The 11,650-nt window shown below is 40.1% G+C and overlaps 1 protein-coding gene across 1 annotated transcript in view; it reads left to right on the top strand.

The window, feature by feature from the left end:
- RPA1 (replication protein A1) overlaps positions 1–11,650 on the top strand; it is a 69,672-nt gene that overhangs the window by 10,983 nt on the left and 47,039 nt on the right. Inside the window, exons 2-4 of the mRNA XM_008063414.1 lie at positions 554–604; positions 1,794–1,872; positions 2,539–2,647. Coding sequence (XP_008061605.1) covers positions 554–604; positions 1,794–1,872; positions 2,539–2,647 — 239 coding nt within the window. The remainder of the gene's footprint in view (positions 1–553; positions 605–1,793; positions 1,873–2,538; positions 2,648–11,650) is intronic.

An 11,650-nucleotide genomic window follows, 5' to 3' on the forward strand; every position in this document is an offset into this window, starting at 1 on the left:
GGCTGAGGCGGAAGGATCGCTGGAGCCCAGCGGGTCGAAGCTGCAGTGGCCAGGAGTGACAGAGTGAGACTCCAACTCAAGAAACAAACAAACAACAAAAAAAAATGGGTATAAACTGTATAGATTTTCTGCTTTTTTTGCATCAATTTTGATACTTTATGTTTTTTTGAAGGATTTATGCATTTTATCTAAGTTGTTTCATGAAGTTGTTCCTAAGACTTCGTTATTATCTCTTTAATATATACAGGGTTTATTCATCTAATTCTCTATCAGTGGACACTATAGGGAAGTTAGTGTGCTGTTATGAATAATGTGTACATATGTGATATCAGTGGTTTAGATGTAGTATATCTTTGTCAGAAAATGTATATCTTGCTTTTATGATTTTATTTGTCCAGAGTGGTAAACTAGACTTTTCAAATGACAGACTCTAAATAGGCTCTTTTAACAATGTTCTCTGTAGTTTATTCCAAATACCAAACTGTTAAAACATGTTGATTTTTAATCATGATTTGAGTGCTTATCTCACAAGAATCTGTTTTTACTCTTTCAGGCCATAATGCAACAGGGAGAAACATCCATAAAACCCATCCTCCAAGTCATTGTAAGTCATTTATGTTTTATGTCAACTTTTTTTATATTTACAAACGATTATAAATTATGTTTGGTGAAGGACAGATGGATTTGTCCACTTCAGGAAATGCTCCCCATTATCACAAAAACAGGCCAGTCCACATTGTAATCCTAAGAGAAGAGCCAGGCTTTTTTCAATTATTAAATATTATGTTAACTAAAGTTAAACCTTTGGAGGTTCAAATTTAAGGCTTTGCCTCTCTGTTTTTTCCATGGTTGATAGATGACAGTAGTGCTACTTGTCTTCCTGCCCTTGGGTTTGTCTTGGGCAAATCTGCTTTACATATGACCTCTGGAGAGAGATATCTAAAATGAATTTGTCTGATTAAAATTCTTTTACTAACATACATTGAAGCTGAGTGGGGTGGCTTATACCTGTAATCCTAGCACTTTGAAAAACAGAGGAGAGGATTGCTTGAGGTCAGGAACTCAAGACCAGCCTGGGTCAACACAGCAAGATCTTGTCTATGTAAGGAAAAAGAAAAAGAAAAAAAAAAACCCATGTCATTAATTTAATGAGCTCTCAGACTTTAGAGGGAGTTTCCAAAATCAATAGAAGCAAGATCCTGGATCACATCTGCAGGTTTTAAGTCAGTAAGCCTGATGGTCACTTGCTATACCCAGCTAGCTGCCAGTCAGCCTAATGCTCTGTATATGGATTTTTACTTCCTTCAGGGTGCTGCCTCTGATCTCCTTCAAGTTGGGATTATGTCTCGGCTCTGCCCCCATATCATATGTGCATATGTTGCTATCTCTCTACCTCCATCTCTACCCCAGTTGTAATGCCCTTCAGGGCAAGGATTTTTTTTCATTAGTATTTTTAGCATGTTTGCTACACAGTGCCTTGTGTATATGAGGTACATGGTTCTGTGGGTTTTTTTTGGTGGTTGATTTTTAGCCAAATTTGAGTTGGGGTAAGAAAATAAGAGTATTGGCAGCTCATTCTACTCCCCTCCATACTGTTTAATAATGTTAGTGGAGAGAGGTTGATGGGAGAGTCATCAAATCCAGTTTTCTTTTACTTGGATTTAGATGTCAAGAGAATGGACAAGCAGTTCAGTTTGTGCTGAACTAATGGCAAACCCACTCTCCTGCCACTTTTATTTATCTCTGGGGTTGGGGCAGACAACCTGGCTAATGACTTGAGTTTTCTATCCTAGAACATCCGTCCCATTACCACAGGGAATAGTCCACCTCGCTATCGACTGCTTATGAGTGATGGATTGAACACTCTATCCTGTGAGTATAGTATATAAATCTAGGAATTTGTGGGTATTTAAATAATAAAAGCCTACCCAACACTTTGCAATAATTTGGGGCATTCCTGAAGTCCACCTTCGCCTGGCTGTGTAGTTCATTCAGACAGAATTACAGCTGTCATAGAGCACTCTAACAATAAAGTGGTTATAGTGGAAAACAAGCACATGGCTTAATTAATTTTTTTTTCTTAACTGTGCTCTTTGTTTTCTTTGATTAATTTCCCTGAGGATCATATTGACGTTTAGTGAATATGATGTGCTAGGTGTTTTATACTTGCCTTTTTGGGGATTTTATTCCTGTGTTGGAAGCTTTAAAGGGAAGAAAGGAGAGAATTTACAGAATATATACTTGTTATCTCTAGTCACAATGTGAAGAACCTAGAAAAAATTTTTAGTCTTTGTTATGAAACCTGAATTGTGGAAAAATTGATTTGGGGCACTTTAACAAATACATACATTTCAGAGTAGCAGCAGATGTTTAATGCACAGCAAGTTATACAGTTTTTCACTATGTAGAGTCTGACTAGTTTTAATTTTAGGAATGTATTTACGGCATTATTTTTCTTTGCTAGCACAGGTGTGATTAGCTTTCAGATTCTTAAGATTGCAGTGTTTTAGAGGCTAAAGTAATTTCTGTGCTTTTCAGCTTTCATGTTGGCAACACAGCTGAACCCTCTTGTTGAAAAAGAACAATTGTCCAGCAACTGTATTTGCCAGATTCACCGGTTTATTGTTAACACTCTGAAAGATGGAAGGTGTGTGGTGTGATATTTTTTTCTATTTATTGTGTTTTTCTATTTATTGTATGTTTATAGAATGGGAGCTAATTTTTGAACAGAGAAGTGCATTGGATGCCAAAATTAAATTAGGAATGAAAAAAGGCAGTGATGAATTTTCATTTAAGAATTTATAGCTAGTCAGTTCAGAATTCACGTGGCTAAAACATGGCACCAAAGGAAGAGAAATATGGAAACAAACTGGAACTTTCAGAGCAGAAGATTAAAGCAAGATACAAAACTCTTCTCATTTTCAATTAAAAAAAAATTTTTTTTTTGTTTTAGATTCGAGGGTACGCATGCATGTATGTTCATTACATGGACATGTTCTGTAGTGGTGGGGATTGGGTTTCAGGTGACCCATTCCCCAGATAGTGAACATTGTGCCCCATAGGTAGTTTCTGAACCCTAATCCTTCTCGTTCCTCCCCCCTTATTGGTACTCCCAGTGTCTGTTATTTCCATCTTTGTGACCATTTAGCTCCCACATATGAATGAGAACATGTGGTGTTTGGTTTTCTGTTTCTGAGTCAGTTCACTTAGGATAATGATCTACAGTTCCATCCATGTTGCTGCAAAGGACATGATGTCATTCTTTTTTATGGCTGCTTTTTTTTTTTTTTTTTTTTGAGTTGGAGTCTCACTCGGTCACTCAGACTGGAGTCCAGTGGCCGCTCCTGGCCACCGCAGCCTCGACCTGCTGGGCTCCGGCGATCCTTCCGCCTCAGCCTTCCAAGTAACCGGAATTACAGGCATGTGCTACCACGCCCGGCTGATTTTTTGTAGAGATGAGGTCTCGCTGCCCAGGTGAGTCTCGAACCCTTGGGCTCAGGCAGTTCACTCACCTCAGCCTCCCAAAGGTGCGGGATTATAGGCTGAGCCACCGAACCCGGCTTATGGCTGCTTTTTAAAAAAATTTTCAGGAGTACTGTTTTTAGAATTCCCTCCTATAGTATCTTTTAATGATAAGAGGTCACTTATGATAGCAAAAAAAATAGTTATGTCATATGATTATGTAATGTTGCCCTTTTTTTTGGTAATCTTTTCTTTTTTTTTTATTTTTGAGTCAGAGCCTCACTCTGTTGCCCAGGCCGGAGTATAGTGGCACGCTCATGGCCACCGCAGCCTCTTCTTCCTGGGCTCAGACGATCCTTCTGCCTCAGCCTTCCAAGTAACTGGAACTACAGGCATGTGTTACCATGCCTGGCTTATTTTTTGATTTTTTGTAGAGACGAGGTCTTACCAAGTTGTCCAATCTGGTCTTGAACCCCTGAGCTCAGGCAATCCTCTCACCTCAGCTTCGCAAAGGGCTGGGATTATAGGCATGAGCCACCGTACCTGGCCCTTTTTGCAATCTTGAATCTTTCATAATGAACATTGTATTTAGCCAATACAGAATATGTTGAACATCTATAAGTTGCTACATGCTAGAGATATAGTGGTGAACAAAACTTTTTTTTTTTTGAGCTGGAGTCTCATTCTGTCGCCCAGACTGGAGTGCAGTAACTGCTCCCGGCCACCGCAGCCTCGACCTACTGGGCTCCGGCGATCCTTCTGCCTCAGCCTTCCGAGTAGCCAGAATTACAGGCGCGTGCTACCATGCCCGGCTAATTTTTTGATTTATTGTAGAGATGAGGTCTCGCCTGCCCAGGCGGGTCTCGAACCCGTGGGCTCAGGCAATCCACTCACCTTAGCCTCCCAAAGTCGTGGGATTACAGGCTGAGCCACCGAGCCCGGCTTGAACAAAACTCTTATTCCCTTTGCTAATGACTTATTTTGTTGGGGAGGAGCATTATATACTGTTTTTTCCACTCAAGGTTTTTTTCTTTTTTTTTTTTGAGTTGGAGTTTCACTCTGTCACCCAGACTGGAGTGCGGTGGCTGGGAGCCTCGACTGCTGGGCTCCAGTGATCCTTCCTCCTCAGCCTTCTGGGTAGCTGGAACTACAGGCGTGCACTACCACGCCTGGCTAATTTTTTGATTTATTGTAGAGAAGAGGTCTCGCCAGGTTGCCCAGGCAGGTCTCGAACCCGCGGGCTCAGGCAATCCACTCTTGAGCCACTGAGCCCGGCTCACTCAAGTTTTTTTTTTAAAGACACAAGTCTTGCTATGTTGCCCAGGCTGGACTCAAACTCCTGGGCCCAAGGGATCCTTCTGCCTCAGCTCCTGAATAACTGGGGCTACAGGCATGCACCCTGTGCCCAGCTCTCAAGTGTTTCCTTTTCATATTTTCATATTACAAAATGCAACCAGAACATAAGAAACAAATATGGCACACATTCCTATATTAGTAAGGCTACATCAATGTATGTTAGATTATCGTCTGTACATTTCCAAACAACTTTGTCAGATTATATTTTTTTATATATCTGTATCCTTCTTTTATTTTAACTTTGTCTTTCTGTTATTAGTTTTGGATGTCTTTTTTTTTTTTGAGTCAGGGTCTCACTCTTGCTCAGGCTGGAATGCAGTGGCCTGATCATGGCTCACTGCATCCTCAGACTTCTGTACTCAAGTGATCCTTCTGCCTCAGCCTCCTGAGTAACTGGAACTACAGGTGTGCACCACCATGCTCGGCTAATTTTTTTTATTGTTTTGGAGAGGCAAGGTCTTGCTATGTTGCCTACACTGGATTGAATGTCTTTTTGTTGTTGTTTTGAGTTGGAATCTCACTCTGCTGCACAGGCTAGAGTACAGTGGCACAATCAGGACTCACCACAGCCTCTTTAGCATCCTGAGTAGCTGGGATTACAGGTGTGAGCCACCATGCCAGGACCTCAAGCTCCTGGGCACAAGCAGTCCTTCAGCCTCGGTCTCCCAAAGTACTGGAATTGTAGCTCTGAGCCACTGCGCTCAGCCTTAATGTCTTATAAAATTCAGTTTGATGGATTATGTCATTTGCCAGCGACAATAGAGTTTGTGCCATAAACTATATATATATATTTTTTTTTTTTTTTTTTTTTTAATTAATTAATTAATTTTTTTTAGTTAAGAGTCTCCCTCTGTTGCCTAGGCTGCAGTGCAGTGGCGTGCTCACAACCACTGCAGCCTTGACCTGCTGGGCTCAGGCGACCCTTCTGCCTCAGCCTTCTAAGTAGCTAGAACTACAGGTGCGTGCTACCATATTCGGCTGATTTTTTTATTTATTGTAGAGACAAGGTCTCACCAGGTTGCCCAGGCTGCTGCTCTCAAACAAACCCCTGAGCTCAGGCAATTCACTCACCTCGGCTTCCGAAAGTGCTGGAATTATAGGCTTGAGCCACCACGCCCAGCGACAGCACTTTTAGTGGTGTAACTTTTTCTCTAAGTCTATGTCTCTCTTTGTGTTTTTTCTTATGCTTCCTTTTGTTTTTTTAACAGAAAAATCATCATTTATTTGTTTGTTTATTTATTGTTTGAGTTGGAGTCTCACTCTGCCACCCAGGTTGGAGTGCAGTGCCACACTTACAGCCACTGCAGCCTTGACTTGCTGGGCTCAGGCGATCCTTCTGCCTCAGCCTTCTAAGAAGCTGGAACCACAGGTGTGTGCCATCACACCGGATAATTTTTCTTGATTTATTTTAGAGATAAGGTTTCTCCAAGTTGTCCAGACTGGTCTCGAACCCTGGGCTTATATAGTCCTCTTGCTTCTGGCTCCCAAAGTGCTAGAATAGCAGGCGTGAGCCACCACACCTGGCCATGGCAATTATTTATTTATTTACTTTTTGAGTTGGAGTCTCACTCAGTTGCCAGGCTGGACTGCAGTGGCATGTTCACGGCTATTGCAGCCTCAACCTGCTGGACTCAGGCAATCCTTTCACCTCAGCCTCCTGAGTAGCTGGGACTACAGGCTTGCACCATCACACCCAGCTAATTTTTTGATTTATTGTAGAGATGAGGTCTCGCCAAGTTGCCCAGGCTGATCTCAAACCTGTCAGCTCAGGCAGTCCTCTCACTGGCCTCCCAAAGTGCTGGGATTATAGGCGTGAGCCACCACACCTGGCCAGTAATTCTTAAATTAAAAAAAATCTATATTAGAGTTAACAGATATTCTAAAATAGATAATTATTTTACCATTCTTGTAAATAAAGCAAATAGTTCAACTTTGGTTTTTTGTTTTGTTTTGTTTTGTTTTTTAAGTTGGGGTCTCTTTCTGTTACCCAGACTGGAGTGCAGTGGGACAATCACAGCTCTCTGCACAGCCTCAACCTCCTGGGCTTAGGTGATCCTTCTGCTTCAGCCTCTTGAGTAGCTGGGATTACAGGTGTGCACCACCATGTCTGACTAACTTTTCAAAAAATTTTTTGTAGAGACAGGGTCTCATATTGCTTAACCTTTATTGAGGTTTACCCATAGTTTGTTAGCTTACTTTTGCCTCTTTAAACACATTTCTTCCTATTTGATTCAGTTTCCATTTTTCCTAAAGTATATCTTTTAGCAACTCTGATGGGAAGAATTTGTAAATAGTAAAAACCTTTATAATCCAAAATTATCTGTATTTGACTATAAGTTAAATTAGTTTTGCTGGCTATAGAATTCTTAGTTGACAGTTCTCTATATCATGTAGCAATATCTTCTCCCTGATAGAATTTTGTGTTCTTGTCACTGTTTTATAACACAACTTTTATTACACAATATATACATAAACTACAAAACTCACATAAAGAGCAAAATAAATATAATCCTACTATGTAGAAATAACTGTTATTACCATTTTGTTGTACCTATATTCATCCAGATTTTTTCTATGTGTATATGTACTTAAAAATACACATTTTTTCAGAAGAACTTCATAATAACTAAGGTTTTATTATGTCCTTTTTTAACTTTATAGTGATCATTTTTACATACTTCTAGATATGCCTCTGTATCATTATATATTACTTATATAATCCATTGTGTGGATTTACTGTAATTTAGTTAACATTTAAATTATATGTAGTATTTTAAAATTTTCGTCAGTATTTCTTTGACTATATCTGTAGCTCTGTCTTTATATGTAGTGTATTCAAATTTTTTAGAGAATAGTATTATTTTAATTGATACATAGTATAATTATTTCAAGCAACACACAAGAAGTTACAAAGAAACAAAATTGTTCAAAATGTATACAACTCAGAAATAACCAATATTATAGTGAGCATCAGTCCAGATATTTCTCTGTGCATATTTATAAAAGATTGACAAATAGAAATAATTTGACAGTGGAATGATAACATAAGTACTGTTTCTGATCTCTTCCTTCCTGAATAATTCAGTGCAAAAGCCATTAGGTGAGGCCAAGCAAGGTGGGTGTCCACAAGGGGAGAGGGTAGTGCTGGTGATGGCCTAGAACCCATCTTGGGTGTTAGGGCCCATGTGAGATGAGGAGGGTATCTTCAGGGAGTGGCAGCAGCTGAGCATGGGGTGTTACAACCCAAGTGGGAGTGTTTGCAGTAGTGTGCTAACAGCCAAGAACTAGGTGTTGGAGCCTGAGCAGCCTGTGGAAGGGATTCACGCAGTGGTGACAGATTAGTTAAATATGGTGGAATTGATCTAATGAATAAATACAGTTGACCCTTCAACAATGCGAGGGTTGGGGTGCCGACCCCCATGTAGTCAGATTCTCCAAAAGCTTAACTAGCAATAGCCTACTGTTGACTGGAAGCCTTACCAGTAACCATCAGTTAACATATATTTTGTGTTATATGTATTATGTACTGTGTTTTCACAGTAAAGTGAGCTAGAGAAAAGAAAATGTGGTTAAGAAAATCTTAAGAGAAAACATATTTACAGTTTTTTTTTTTTTGAGTTAGAGTCTCACACTGTTGTGCTGGCTGGAGTGCAGTGGCACACTCACAGCTACCCCCAGCATTGACCTGTTGGGCTCTGGCGATCCTTCTGCCTCAGCCTTCCAAGTAACTGGAACTACAGGCACCCGCTACCATGCCTGGCTAATTTTTATTTTAATTTATTGTAGTGACAAGGTCTTGCCAAGATGCCTGAGCTGGTCTCGAACCCACGGGCTCAGGCAATCCTCTTGCCTCGGCCTCCCAAAGTGCTGGGATTACAACTGGCTTCCGTATTTGCAATTTATTAAGTAGAAGTGAATTGTCAGGTCTTCATCCTTATCATCTTCATGTTGAGTAGGCTGAAGAGAATGAAGAGGAGGGGTTGGTCTTGTTGTGTCACGGGTGGCACTTCACTTCATCTGTGAGGCTTTTCAAATTTTCACAAATCTCCAAAAAAATTTTCAGTATACTTATAGGGGAAACAGTCAAGGGAGAAATCCATATAGATATAAATGTGCAAGTGTTTACATATACTTTGTGTGTGTGTGTATCCTCTAGATCTGACTACTGAGAGGGCTTTGGGTCAGCAACACTAATAACCATGTGCTTATGTAGCACCCAGATCTTGGTTTCTGAATTCCTTTTTGCACTAAGGGAACCAGGGCTCCTTGCAGGTGGCTTTTTCTAGGCTTGGAAATTACAAGATGATCCTGGAATGTCTTATTGTGCCAGATAATAAGGAAGTTCTCATCATTCTTGGAGAGTGATGAGACCATGTCAAAAGGACAGGGAAACTGGCTTGAAGGGGCTTAAACTTACCAGATCTAGGATGGCTTAAAAATCAAAGATAATAACAAATTTGAGCCTGTTGAATAAAGTTAGAATCTAAAAGTCCATACTGAATAAATGAATACACAAGGGGAAGAGAAAACTTTTTCTTTTTTTGTGTTTTGTAGAGTTTTTTAGGGTTGCCCAAGCTGGTCTCAAACTTATGGGTTCAAGAGATGCTCCTGCTTCAGCTTCCCAAGATGCTGGACCTACAGCCATGAGCCACTGTGCCAGCCAAAAAGCGTTTCTTGTGGGATGCTATCTAACCAATGTAGAAAGAATGCTGTAATTAGAAAACCACTATTTGACAACCATCATGGTAGTGATTGATTCACGCATGAAACATTAGTAGGTTTTGTGTACATTTTCCATAACTGCAAATTACCACTGTTTGTTGGTTTAAAACTGAAATTTAGATGGGTGCAGTGGCTCACGCCTGTAATCCCAGCACTTTGGGAGGCCGAGAAGGGAGGATTACTTGAGCCCAAGAGCTTGAGACCATCCTGGGCAACTTAGAAAGACCTCATCTCTACAAGAAATCAAAAAATTAGCTGAGAAGCCGGGCTCGGTGGCTCAGCCTGTAATCCCGCGCCTTTGGAAGGCTGAGGTGGAAGGATCGCCGGAACCCAGCAGGTCAAGGCTCCGGTGACCGGGAGCGACCACTGCACTCCAGTCTGGGCAACAGAGTAAGACTCCAACTCAAAAAAAAAAAAAGTTAGCTGAGTGTGGTGGCACATATCTGTAATTCCAGCTACTCAGGAGGCTGAGGCAGAAGGATTGCTTTAGTCCAGGAAGTCAAGGCTTAGGTGAGCTGTGATCATGTCACTGCACTCCAACCTGAGCAAGTGAAGGCCAGAAGTTGAAGTTGGTTTCACTGGACTGAAATCTTGATGTCAGCAGAGCTGTGCCCCTATCTGGAAGCTCTTACAGTTTCTGGTAGCTGCTGACATTCCTTTGCTTATGGCTGCATCATTCTAGTTTCTGCCTCTGTGGTTATGTTGCCTTCTGTGTCTGTCAGATCTGTCTCAGCTTACCTTTTATAAGGATACTTATGATTGTGTTTATGGCCCCTCTGATGGAGGATGATCTCCCCATTTCATTCTTAACTTAATCATATCTGCAGAGTCCCTTTTTGGCAAATAAGGTAACATTTACACGTTCTAGGGATTTGGAATGTGGATAACTTTTTTGGGGGAATAGGGCAGGCATCATTCAGCCTACCACAGATGCTGAAACAAGTGGGTCAAATTTTGATGAAAAGCAAGTTATTTATAGGGTTAAAGAACCTCTGCAACAACGTGACCATTAATTGTAAAAGAAAAAGATAACTTTATGATGGAGAAATCCGGCAGACAGCACTTTATTCCAGTGATCAAATTAACAACAGTATTGGTACTAATGGAAATCGCGTATCACCTGATAGGGGCAATGAGAGGAACACAGCATCACTTCTGTTGTACTCTTTCTAAAGATATGTAATCTGTATCCAGTCATGAGGAAGCCTTAGGCAAATTAAGGGACAGTCTGCAAAATGATGTCTTTGATTTTACTGGCCTTTGATCTTCAGTCTCAAATATGAAAATAAAGACAAACTGTCCCAGATTGAAGGAGTCCAAAGAGATATCATAGTTAAATACAAAATTTGATCCTGGACTATATCCTTTGCTGTTGAAACAATTGATAGAACTTGAGTGGGCTCTGTAGATTAAATGGAAGTATTGTATCAATGTTAATTTCCTAATTTTGTTGTATTGTGGTTAGAAAGAAAAATGTCCTGAAGTCATAAAACATCATGTTGGTAACTTACTCTCAAATGGCTCAGTAAACAAAAGTTGTTTGTATTATTTTTGTAACTTTACTATAAGCTTGACATTTTAAAAAACGAAACAAAAATTTAAATATACTGTATTCAATTGAAAAATTTTAAAGTGATGTAATACAAATAAACTAAAGGAATGACTGAATTTAATTAGATACATTTTCTTAACCATGAGAGCAGTTTCCACTATGGTTAAAAAAACCCATAAACAATACTGAGAGCTTTAAGTAATTAGTTTTTTAAAATTCTGTATTACACTAATTAGGACTCTTACATTTTCCCCCAGCCTTCCTTTTTACCTCCTAATTTCGATTCTCTTGGTTGATTGGATTTTTTCTGGAACTTTTTTCTCAAATGGCTCATTAATGCCATTCCCTAATATCAGCCTGTTAGCCTATACACTAGAATGGCAACGTGACTGGACATCTGTTCTTGGGTTACATGATTCTACCCTCAGAATTTTGTCTTCTGGCATTGAGTGTTGATCTGGAAAAGTCTTAAGGCCAGCTTAATTTGGTTTAGTTTAATTTCGTCTTTTTTTTTTTTTTGAGTTGGAGTCTCACTCTGTTGCCCAAACTGGAGTGCAG

This window comes from Carlito syrichta, unplaced genomic scaffold, assembly GCF_000164805.1.
Source record: "Carlito syrichta isolate Samal-C Ts95f unplaced genomic scaffold, Tarsius_syrichta-2.0.1 Scaffold306835, whole genome shotgun sequence".
In the NCBI taxonomy this organism is placed as follows: Eukaryota; Metazoa; Chordata; class Mammalia; order Primates; family Tarsiidae; genus Carlito; species Carlito syrichta.